This window comes from Leptosomus discolor, chromosome 4 (genome assembly GCF_034619465.1).
Source record: "Leptosomus discolor isolate bLepDis1 chromosome 4, bLepDis1.hap2, whole genome shotgun sequence".
NCBI classification, from domain to species: Eukaryota; Metazoa; Chordata; class Aves; order Leptosomiformes; family Leptosomidae; genus Leptosomus; species Leptosomus discolor.
The window spans coordinates 132,095-144,078 of record NC_141394.1 but is presented as its reverse complement, the minus strand read 5'-3'; the positions used below and the strand labels follow the sequence as shown (position 1 = coordinate 144,078).

Genomic DNA, 11,984 nt, shown 5'->3' with positions numbered 1-11,984 from the left:
AAGAAAAAAAAAAAGAAAGACCGAGAGGCCCATGACAAACAGTCTTCAAGTAGATTAAAAGGTTGCTAGAACCCGGGCAGCGATCAACCACCCTTCGTGTCTCCCAGAGCCAAGAGAAGACGCAGTCCCCCCTTCCTGCACTGGCAACAGCAGGGTGGGCTGTTACGCTTAGGAAAGGTAAGCACCTACGTTGTCCTGGAAAGTCAACAGCTCTCATCACACCAGAGCACCAACCCACTGGAAAAGAGGAGTCCCATCTTTCGGGTGACACCTGGCATTCACTTCTAGCCCCAGGCGGCCAGCTAAGTCCCCAGAGAGGTGAGAACTCCCTTTCCTGGGTACCCCGAGGCATGCCCGCCCAGCAACGAAAGCAGCCGCAGATTTTGGGGAGGCTCTGAGGGGTTGTGAAATCTCCTTTGCTGGCAGCTGACGCTGCCATCCCCCATGAAAGCACCCTGCACGTAATTCATCCAGATGGTGCACGGAAAAAGAACAACGCTGATATCCTCTCTAAAGCTGGACCTCTACTAGGCGGTGGGGCCCGGCCTGTGACCTCCCGAAGCAAGACGACGTCTCTCCCTCGCCTCTGGCTGCCGGCTGTACCGGCCCTGGGCCGAGCCAGCTGGGCACAACCCACCCCACAGCGGTGCCGAAACGCGGAGAGCAGTGGCTGTGCCCTGCTCTGCTCCTCCTGGGGAGAGCACGTCTGGGGGCAGCAGGGCTGGGGGGGGGGGGGGCTCAAGCAGAGCCGGCTCTACCGCCACGCTGCCTGCCCGGCCTGGCCCCCAGCAGGCACCGACCTCCCGCCGGCGGCCGCTGCATCGGGTCCAACGCAGAAAACCCGCCACGTTCCACAGAAAATACCCCAAAAGTCACGCTCTAACGAACAGGGCGCGCGCGCGACCAGACAGTTCTGCGCCGGTTCGGGCTGAGGAAGCCCCGCTCCTCTCCCCCCGCCGCCTCCCCCGCGCCAGACCGCTGGCGCAGGTAAGGCACGCGGGGGATCCCCAGCCCCCAGGTTCGGGGCGAGACCCCCGTTTCGGGGGGGTACACGCCGCCATCACACACCCCCGAACTCTGTGCAGGGACCGCTGAGCCGCGGAGGGCGTCCTGCGCGGACATGACCGTGCCCGCCGGCGGGGGGGGGGGGGGGGGGGGGGAGGGGGGGGTACGACGGAACGGGGAGGATGGACTGCCGCAGCCCCGCGCCGCTCCTACGTGACGCACATCCCAGCGGTGACGCAGTCACCAGCGGAAAACCTCCGTCGGACGAGTCCACTCCACAGCAGCAGGGTGGGGGCGGGGGGAGGAATGCGCGGCTGCGGAGCGCGGCCCAGCCCCAGCGCGGTGCCCCCGGCCCGCGGCAGCTCGAGGCCCGGAGCGGCCACAGCGGACGCCACTGCGCTGGTCCCCGTGGCTTGTCCCTCCTGTGTGCGTGTGTGCGCGTCTGCCCCACCCCCGGTACCGGGTGGTAGGTGCCGGATGTACCGGCCGTGCGGGGCACCGCCGCCGCCGCCTCTATAAGCGCCGCCGGGGGGGGCAGGCGCTGTAGCCGCCGCTCCCCTCGGTCCGCCCGGCTCCCCGTGCCCGCCCGCCCCGCCGGGAGCATGTTCCAGAGCCCCGTACGCTGCCTCTGCTCGGCGCTGCCCGTCCTCTGCTGCGCCCCTGCCGCCGCTTCGGCTGCCATCCTGCCGCCCCGCCGCCCCCCGCCGCCTCTCGGCCCCGCCGCCCCCCGGGCGGCAGCAGCAGTAGCGGCGGCAGCGGACAGTCCGCCCGCCCCGGGGGCGCCGCCCCGCACAGGTGAGTACCGGGGAATGGGGGAGGCGGGAGGGGCGACAGCCGCGAGGCTCCCGGAGCGCGCGCCCCGGTTAAGCGGGCCGCTGGGGCTGGGCCGGGACGCGTCGCGGTTCTCACCTCCAGCTCCCCCGCAGCAGCGTGCGCGCCCGTTCCTCCGCAAGCTGCCTATCCGTGGCGTGCGGTGCCTGGAAAAGTGACCTGGCCCTGCTCTTTGAAGGAAGTCGGCGTGGCTTGTGCTTGCCAAGGGTGGGCGACTGACATCCAGCGACAAAGTGATGGGCGTTGCCGGACGGCCTGCCTGTGCCGTGGAAGGGTTTTGGGGAGGGGTGGGCAGCGGGGCTGCCTTTGTGCCCAAACGCGGGCGGGCTGCTCAGAACAGCCCCAAATGTGTGGGGGGTAACACTTTGGGTGTCCCAAGCGGGTCCGTATCGCCATCCTGCTGGCGGCTGGCTAAGCCCTTCTTTTCCCTTCCAGCGTTCACTAGTGTGGGATGTACTTGACTCACGGTGGTTTTTTTCCCCACTAGAGATGGCGCACGGGGAAGGCCTGGGTTGCCGTCAGGCAGGCAAAGGCAGCGATGCTCAGCCATCAGGTCCCTACTTGCCTGTACTGTTGGGTGATTACACCCCGTTCTTCACTTCCAAAATAAGACTTGGAAAGCGTTCAAGGTCCCACATGTCCTCGGGTGCATCGCTCTGCCCTGGAGTCTGTGTGAGGGTGACACCTTGGCGTGCACCACACTCCCTCCCTGCGGGGAGGCTCGGAGGGGAGCGGCGATGCACCCACTGGTCCTCTGCAGCCCAGATTCAGCCTTAAGCCATGTCCGCTGACAAGCAGCTTGCCTCTTGCCGTGGTTAAAAATGCACACCTGGAGGAGAGGCTCCCTTTGGAGGGTTGGGGAGGTGGAGTTTCAACAGGGCAGCAGCCACCAGAGAGGTGATGTGTCCCAACACCCTTTGTGTGCTATCAGGCCGTGTTGCTGACCCGGCATGCAGCAGATCCACTCTTCCCTACTGTCCTCAGCTGGGGTTGGGGTGAAGTGTGTTTGTTCCCTGTTGGTGCTATTACAGGAAGGGTCTGCAAGCCAGGCTGGGGCAGGGTGCTTCCATTCTTCTTGTTGAAGCCAGGCCAGGATGCCAAATGGCAGGATTGAAGCTTCACAGAGCTACAGGGAAGAGGAGCATGTATGCCTGCGAGCTGGCAGTCATCGTTACAGCACTCCTGAGAAAAAGGGTTTCCAGAGCTTGTGCCAAGTCGTGATTCTGTGTGTTACTTGGGGCAGGATTTGAGGTTCCCTTCTCTTCCTGCTGTTGCCCTCCCTCACTGTGACGAGCTCTCTGAATCCCTGTGTCTAGGCTGGCCTAGGTGCTGGAAACAGGACTCGAACTCAAAGCAGCAGCAGCCACTGCTGTGAATGCTGGTGTCCAGGGCTGCAATTCCGTTGCTGGCTCAAGCAAGGCGCTCTGTGTAGCATGATACCACGTAGCTTAGGATGTGTCACATGGGGATGGCGTCTGCCAAGTTTCTTCTAGAATTGGGATTGCAGGGAGGACATCTCCAGCTGCTGCCAGCCTTCTCTGCTGTGGAGGCTAATGCAGCTCCACACCAGGCTGCAGGTGTGGTGGAGCTGTTCATGTCCATGAAATCCCCACTGTGAACTAGGTGGGGGCTCTCAGCCAAAAGCAGTGCTGGGAGGTAGGAGATGAAAGGAAGGGAAACCAGAATGCTGTTCACCTTGCCCAAAAGGTAAGGGCCCTGGCTCCAAGAGAGCCCCCCCTGGTCTGCCTGCACACTGCAGCCCTCGTCTTTTGAAGCAAAGTCCTTAAAACGAAGTCCATGACTGCTTGTTGCTTGAGATCCTCGAAGTTATCTCTTCTGTGCTATTGCTGGATGACACCAGGAACCTTGAACTTCGCGCCCTGTTCTTCCAAAGTTTAATGAGCTGCTTAAATTCTTCCCCTGCCCTTACTGTGCTGAGGCACCACCCTTGCTGAGAGGAAGGCTTTTTTTTTATTATTTTAATCACCCTTGAACAGTAGTTGCAGAGCTGGCATTTCCTATTGCAACATCACACCAAGAGAATCGCTTCTGTGTTCACCGCTCTCTGCTGAAGTGCTAGCTCAGGAGTCCACTTGTTCCTCTGCATACACCAGCACCACAGTGTCAGTGCCAGCAGCAGACGTTATCCTAGCAAGTTACAGGTCATTTAACTTGGACTGTAAGGATCTCAGAATGCTGACCTTGTACTTGGCTTGCTGCCACGGACGCGTTAAGCATTGCAAAAATAACAAATGGATTTTGTGTTTGGAGTTTCAATGTTCAGGTTGCTGGTCCTGTTCTGCAGAACAATTTGGTCCATGCTGTTGTGGTTTCAGCACTTTGGGGACAAAGAACTTGTGCAGTCATCTTAAGCTGGAGTCCTCTCGTAAGAGTCCCCCTTCAGCGAGGGGGAAGCCACCTACAACAGGCCCAAAAGCGTTCAATTTACAGTCCATATCCTCTTTCACCCAACCTTCCCTGGGCCTCCAAAAGAAGACAGAAGCTCTTTCTCCTTCCTGAGACTGTACTGACTTCAAAAGCTGTCAGATCTGTGCTGGAGCTGGGCTGTAGCACATCCTGTAGAGGTTAGGCTGTGCCTGACACCCCGTAAAGAGCTGGATACCCCAGGGACAATGAGATTTAGACAATACTCTGGCTTTGTTTGCAGCTTGGTGGGTGCGTGCCTGAACTTAAACTTCATCCTGCTGTGACGGATGTAAGCTGCTCAGAGCTTTAGGGTAGACTTTTGTCTCCAGGTGCATTGCAGCTAGCTTGTCCCTTTCAGCATCCTTCCTTGGATTCAGGCCAAGCAATGAGCAGCCTAGGCTCTTGCTCATGGCTTCTTGGAGCAGAATAGCTCACCGTTACTTCTTTGGAGAGCCCTGCATGAGCCATGTTCATCCATGGGTTGTGCAGAAGGCACTGCCTCTGTGTGGGCTTCCCGCTGCCTGGCTAGTGCTGTGCCAGGAGGGAAGGGCAGGGGTGTGCATTTGGGGGCAGAGGCTTGTGGCTGTGTTCAGCTGCTGACGGCATCCCTGAGGTAGCAGAAAGCACCATGTACTTCTGTCCAGTTGCAGCACGTAACTGTGGGTTGTACCTACCCCAAAAATAAGTGAGGAGCTCCCTGTGGAGCTTTCATTAAAAGCTCTATCAATTTCTTTGGGTTTCTGCATGGCTGCCTGTAAGCTCTGGTAGCCTGTAAGCTAGACCCTTCTGTCACCAGTACAGAGGAAGGTTTCATTCCTGCTGCCTGTCCCCTTGCAGCCATGTCAGGATCCTGCTTGGGGATTTCATGTTTGGATCTGCTTCCCTCACTATTAAATGGCATTTCTTCTACTTCAGCAGTACTTGGCTTCTTAGCAAGAATTGTGAACTGAAAGGCTGCAGAAACTGAAATGCTTTAAACACAGTTCCCCTCAAAAGATATTTGTGCTTCTGAGCCCAAGGTCACATCTCAGTTGGAGGAACTCCTGGTACCTTAAACTTTAACTAAAAGGATGGACATGAGGAGAGATGTCCTACATCCAATTTAAATTCCCAGTTCATGGCTTCCTTAGAGATGCTCAGAGGCACTATTCCGCTGGCTTACACATACAAAACATACATTAAAGCAAGTATTTTTAGTGTCTTTACCCATTTTCCCAAAGGCAATGACACAAGGCTTCTGCTGCAGGGTCTTTTGTTTCTCTTTTACTCCTGCTAAGTATGCTTATTGACCTGTTAGGGCTTCCATCTTCCTGCCGTCCCCTCTAGCCAGGTCTGTCACTATTGTATGTCTGCCACCAGCTCTTACGACTGGCAGTGCTGTAGCTCAGGCTAGCAAAGGCTGAACATGCAAATACATTGGGTAGCACCAAACCTGCCGCAAGATCTGCTGAAAGATGTGAGCGTGAGATGACCAAGTCTCTTTTGGTTTTTTCAAGTAACTCAAATGTACAAATAAACTTCCTTTAAAAACTGCTGTTGGCCAATAGCAATGCAGCACTGAAGTTCTTCTTTTACTTGAGATTACCTTTGCAAAATGCATTCAGGGTCAGTCAGTTGAGACAACACCAAAACTCTGTCAGCATTGCCTCTCGCGCAGGTTGCTGCGATGCAAGTGCGGCTTTTCCTGCCGGGGTCTGAAAGGAAACCAAGCGTCCAGGGACGCCCCTCGGGCACAGTGCAAACACAGCCTCCCTTTGTGTACCGCCCACGCACGTTGTGGAAAGGGTGGCACTTCAGAGCAAAACCCTCCCCCTGAGGAAGGGTTGGAAGAGATCTTGGGGACTTGCTGTGGAGATGTGCAGGGACATTGTGAACTCTGCAAACTCCTCCACAGCTTCCCTTGAAGCCAGGCCCTCGACAGTAACGAGTCTCCTGTGTGGCTGCAAGCCTCAGGGTGTCTGTTAGCTGCAGGGTGGCACTGATGGTGCTCTAGTGAACTGGGAGAAGGGGGTGTTTCACAGCACCATAGTTGTGAGGGCCTCCATCTGAAAGGGACAGCTCTGCTGCTTGACACCTCCTCCTCAGGGAAGAGGGCTGCAGCCACTTCCAGCGCGTAAGCCAAAGGGCAAAACAGAGTGGGGGGGGATGGCACGCACCCCCTGGGGCAGGTGTGGCCCTATGTGGTGGGGGCGGGGGACACACATCTCCCTGAAGGAGATGCAGTATGGAGGGCACTAACTGGTAGCAGGCATTAGCAGGGAGGGCTGGGGGGCAGCTGCTTAAGATGGCCACAGGAGCAGGAGGTCAGTGGGACCTGGGGTGGCCGCAGGACCATAGGGTGTGCTGGAACCTGCTGAGCTGGGACACAGGGAGGAGCTGAAAGGAGGGTGAGGGGAATGAGGGTAGGGCACCCCCTTTTCCACTCCACATCCCGAGGTCTAAGCCAGCAGAAGCATCTGGCCACTCTGCCCTCATGAAAACGTTGCTGCTTTTGGGGCAAAGAAAGCTGTGATCAGAGATTCCTATTAAATATTAACCTGAGGGAACAAGCCACCCTGCTTGCCCCTCTGCAGGCAGGAGGCCCACAGCCCAGAGGCATCCCAAATAGGCACAGGGTACAGGCTGCGCAGAGTGCCCTCTCCATTAAAGACAAGTGCTGCACATGAAATAAGGAACAGGCAGCATTTGTCTACCTGCTGGGCTCTCCTCTCTGTGAGGAGGCAGAGAAACTACGCTCTTCTGTTTCCTACAACATGTGCAGAAGTTAATCTTAGCCCTGCTGTTCTGGATGAAAGACTCATTTCTTTCCTTAGAAGACACCTGCACAATGTCTTAAACTAGCCCACTCAAGTGCTCCAGAGGTTAGCAGCCCCTTGATAATGAGCAAAACACAATGAGACTGTGGACAGAACTAACCCTATCTCTGCACTGTTCTTTATCTGAAATGGAGGAATAGGCTCCTGCACAAACCACAAGTTCCTGGCACTGTAACAAGGTTATCTGTAAGGCATCTTAAGTGGTGAGAAGGGTCACAGTGGACATCTCTTAACACCGTTGTTTTCCTTTTCAGTGAGTTCCATGGGAAACAGCACCAGCCGGCTCTACAGCGCGCTCACCAAGACGCTGAGCAGCAGCGCTGTGTCCCAGCACCAGGACTGCTTGGAGCAGCCGGACTCAGCACGGCTGGATCCTATAGACCCCAAGGATTTGCTGCAGGAATGTCAAATTGTCCTGCAGAAAAGGCCACCCCGGTTTCAGAGGGACTTTGTGGACCTGCAGAAAAACGCTGCCAGTAATCACCGCCCCATTCGGGTCATGCAGTGGAACATCCTTGCCCAAGGTAGGAGCTGCCTCTAGGCTCCAGAAGTGACCTTGAGATCAAACATAGCAATGAAAGCCTTTCACTGCAGATGTGTCTATGTAGTGAGGCGTGCCCGGGACTGGCAGAGCCAAGGGAGGGAGGTGAATTTTGTGAGGCACAACTGACTGAGGGCCAGGGGGGGGATTTTCAGCACTTGAAATAGTGGCTTGCCTTCTGTTCTACGGGAAAGGAAAAAAGGTCTCTCCTTGCAACTGTGATGCCAAAGAGCGCTGAATGCCCATCTTAACAGAGCACAATATGGTCAAAAAGCTGTGACCCTTCCTTTTTAGATAGTTAACTCCCAGAAAAGACTCATCCTTCCCTAAGTGTTATTCTTTGTACAGCTTCTCTACAGTTTTCCAATTAGTTTGTTGGTGAACTATTCAGGGATTCAGATCTCTTATGGGAATTAAGCCTTCAAAATCATTTTAACTGATTTTTTTCCTCAGACCCCTAAAATCAAGGCTGTAAATTGACTTCCACAACAGCCTCATCTTAAAATCTTCTGGGGTAGGAAATCCCCCACATAGGGACTGCCTTAACATTCTGCAGCTAAGTCACTGCTATCCCAGTGTGCCTTTTTTCTTAGGCTTAAGCTGTGGCAGCCGCATGTGGAAGCATTTGCCACAGTGTGGTGATTTTTGGGAAGAAGTCTTTAATCTAACTTGTAACTGTAAAGGGAACTTAATTTTATTAGAGAGACTTCAGTGTTTTGAGAAGGGGTTCTCACACCCACTGGCAAGCCTGGTACCCTTAGAGTCAGCGGGTACTCCTGGAAAACCCATCGCCTGCACGTAAACTGATGTACCCACGTCCTACAGGGAAAGCAAAGCGTCGCAAAAGCCTCGTGTCGCTTCTGTTATAACCTCATGCACTGCCATAGGCTGCCCGCTCTCCTCCAGGGCTACAAGCAGCCGCTGGCTGCTGCAAGGTGGCAGCTGGCCCCCGAGAGTAGAGCCGTGTCTCTAGCCTCTGCAAAACCTGCAGGAAGACAGCTCATTCTAGCTATCAGTAACTTCTCCTATGTTTTTCTCCCCCTCCCTGCTCATTTCAGCTCTTGGAGAAGGCAAAGACAACTTTGTTCAGTGCCCCATGGAAGCTCTGAAATGGGAAGAGAGGAAGTGCCTCATCCTGGAGGAAATCCTTGCATACAAGCCCGACATCTTGTGCCTGCAAGAAGTCGACCACTACTTCGACACCTTTGAGCCACTCCTCAGCCGACTCGGCTACCAGTGTACTTTCTTCCCAAAGCCGTGGTCACCGTGCCTGGACGTGGAGCAGAACAACGGGCCGGACGGCTGCGCCTTGTTTTTCGTCAAAGACCGCTTTGAGCTCATCAACAGCGCTAACATCCGGCTCACCGCCATGAAGCTGAAGACCAACCAAGTGGCCATAGCTCAGACGCTGAAGTGCAATGAAACTGGAAGACTGTTCTGCATTGCTGTCACTCACCTGAAAGCCCGTACTGGCTGGGAGAGGTTTCGGTCCGCGCAAGGCTGCGATCTGCTCCAGAACCTGAAGAGTATTACCCAAGGTGCAAAGATCCCTCTGATCATCTGCGGAGACTTCAACGCAGAGCCAACTGAGGAGGTCTACAGAGAATTTTCCAACTCCAGCCTCAACTTGAACAGCGCGTACAAGCTGCTGAGCCCCGATGGGCAGTCAGAGCCCCCATACACCACCTGGAAGATCCGGCCTTCAGGAGAGTGCCGGCACACGCTGGATTATATCTGGTATTCCCAGCACGCCTTGAATGTGAACTCAGCCCTGGGCTTGCTGACTGAAGAGCAAATTGGGCCCAACAGACTGCCATCATTCAATTACCCTTCCGACCACCTGTCTCTGGTGTGTGACTTTAGTTTTAGTCAAGACCCCGACAGACTGCTGTAAGGTGTTGGAATGCCACTTGGTATTGCAGTGTCTTAACTCACCACTATTTTATTTTAGAGAAAACTTTCGATGCTGGAAGCTATTGAAGGATGAGGAAATACTGTTGACTAAACATTATTTTGGGCACTGGTTTGGAGTTACACTTGCCGTTCAGTGCTTGTTAATCTGGAGCCTCCAAGGGAAGGAGGAGTCAGTGTTCTCTTTGTGGTGTTCTTGCCATGTCAGGGTTTGAAAACCGGAAGGCAAGTGAGCTTTATCCTCTCACTAACCCCTGTGTTTAAGGATTTAATCCTCTAACGAATGTGGAGGCCTTAGTATTTCAATCAAAACACTTGTGTTTGTAGAACAACTTGCCCTGACAGCATGCTAATTTTATTTATTTCATGTTAAGCTTGTGCAAGTACCAAAGGGAATGAGGCTCTATTCAGTGAGCTTCTCTTAAATCTTTTTCTGTTGCAGTACAAAGAAAGTTCAATGCAGTTTAGACATGAACAAATCTAAGCTCATACTAGCGTTGTCTTCTGATTTTTACATGACTTGAGATGATGATTTCATTAAAAGTGAATGGGTAATAGCGCAGTCTCAGGAAGGCCCCCTCCAGTAAGGGCAGGTGAGGAAATAGAGGGTAACTGCTCTATGTCACATAGTAATATCCTCACTTTTCCAGATGAATGTGCATGTGCCCATTACGTGCCTATGGCCTGGAAGTATGTATACACAGTGACTGTTACCTTTGTCTCTTCTGTGCTTCCCTGCAGAGGACACACCTAACCAGGGAGTATTTCCTTCTCTGCTTCAAGTATTTTCTAAATGGTTTCAATTTGTAGTCTTGTCAATCTCGCTGTTGTTTCAGTAAAGGGCCAATCTTCATGTTGCAAGACTTTCTTTTATTTATCTTCAGAATCTAAAGCTACACTGGAACCTGTTAGAAGACAGAATTTATTTATTGAGAGAAGCTGGTGATCCTACATCTGACTTGAAATCATACAGCAACAGTATTTAGGAGCCTCTTTCCATGGCCCAGAGGAACTCTGGCTAAGCACCTAGGCTACAACAGAGCTGTGTTGGTATATTAACTCCTGTGCATGGAGTGGTGCTCGTTGGTGTGACATAGGTATTGCATACATGGATTGTAAACATGTCATTATGCTGGAAAATGAGGTAGGGTGAGAGGAGGGAAGAGGGACAACATTTGGAGTTGGGCTGACTTGTAGCTGGTTGGGAAAGATGAGGCAGAGCAAATAAAGCAGTACTTCCATGCAAAGTAAGGCCCATAGTAACTCTTAAATGTTCTGGGTGTTTATTAATAAAAGTCTTTGGAAAAAGAAGTAATGTCTCTGCTGCCATCTTTTTCCTTTCCCTATCGTAAGCAGGTCAACTAGTGACTTTTCGAGCTCCAAGTTAGTGGGGATGCTAGCCATTCCAGGCCTCTTTCCTCTGATGCCACAGTCCTAATCTTATAAGTTGGCATGGCTGCTTTGCTTTCACAGCAAGTGCTCTTTCTCAAGACTTGAAATGCCCAAATTCCACAGCAAGGCTGTAGGGAAGGGAGTTACTTTTAGTTTTGTTAAGCTGTTCTCTCCCCTACCTAAAGATGAAGCCTAGACTCTCTATTACTGTAAACATTGCTCTTTCTGACAGTTGTGTGGAGCTACAAACCCAGCCAGTACTGCAAAGCAGGGTGCAAGTATTCCTCCCTGAGGGCTGCTAAGCATGCCTAGCAAAGCTGGCTCCTCACAACAGGCAGCTGTGTTGTCACTTCCTTTTAAAACGTCATTTGAAGAGCAAGAAATACCACAGGTATGTGCTTTACACAGCCCATAAATTACTGTATTTGCATTGCTGGTAAATGAAATACAGTGTCTGGCAAATGCAAGTCCCAAATTCCCACACAAACACCCTCCCTTTCAGGCAAACAATTTAAGTGCTGTGTTGCACAGCCGTGACACGCTCTGCACATGTTCCTGACCCTTGCAGGATTAGGGCAACGATCTGCTTCCAAGCATGGAAGCTGAGGCCCCTCTACCCGGCCTGGTATGGAGGACTCCTCTAGCAAGTGTGGATTTGACATTCCCCAGACAGAAAGGATTTTGCAAGCCAGGAGCCCAGCATCCCTGGTGAATACTCTTACCAGGTAGATGTGACGTATCAACTACTGCCAGCCAGGGCCTCCTTCAGCTGAAATTTAAAAAGAGCAAATGGTGACCCTCGAAGCCAGAAGAGCTGGCTCCGTTGGGGGAGATTCTGGGCCCCTAATGCCCCACAGAAAGGCAGATCTTTGAACACCCCTGACATAAGCCTTTCATACCAGCTACACTGAGACAGCTTCCTTTTCATGGTGCTGGCTGCCCTCAATTGCGCTCCAAGGGGGTGAGATGCAGAGAATACAGTTGCCCATTAATGGAGGTATCTAGTCATCTGCAGCTAAACACTTCTAAAAGCAACACCACAATGCAGACCTATAAAATGA

General features: G+C 53.3%; 1 protein-coding gene across 2 annotated transcripts; it reads left to right on the top strand.

Annotated features, from left to right (window-relative positions):
* Positions 1-1,607: 1,607 nt before the first annotated feature.
* NOCT (nocturnin) lies at positions 1,608-10,842 on the top strand. Of its 2 annotated transcripts, none has more exons than XM_086464268.1 (3): positions 1,608-1,767; positions 7,334-7,603; positions 8,679-10,842. In XM_086464268.1, exons 1-3 carry the CDS (start codon positions 1,608-1,610, stop codon positions 9,512-9,514), a joined length of 1,266 nt encoding a protein of 421 aa, XP_086320394.1. In that variant the 3' UTR covers positions 9,515-10,842. The 2 variants fall into 2 exon arrangements, with proteins under 2 accessions (XP_086320394.1, XP_086320393.1); XM_086464267.1 differs by having other exon boundaries at positions 1,608-1,800.
* The last annotated feature ends 1,142 nt before the right edge of the window (positions 10,843-11,984 follow it).

Excerpts from the sequence above, each read along its gene's own strand:
- NOCT (XM_086464267.1), top strand. The coding sequence starts at position 1,608 with ATGTTCCAGAGCCCCGTACGCTGCCTCTGCTCGGCGCTGCCCGTCCTC. Across the intron at positions 1,801-7,333 it reads GGGGGCGCCGCCCCGCACAG|TGAGTTCCATGGGAAACAGC; the intron begins GTGAGTACCGGG and ends TTTCCTTTTCAG. Across the intron at positions 7,604-8,678 it reads GTGGAACATCCTTGCCCAAG|CTCTTGGAGAAGGCAAAGAC; the intron begins GTAGGAGCTGCC and ends TGCTCATTTCAG.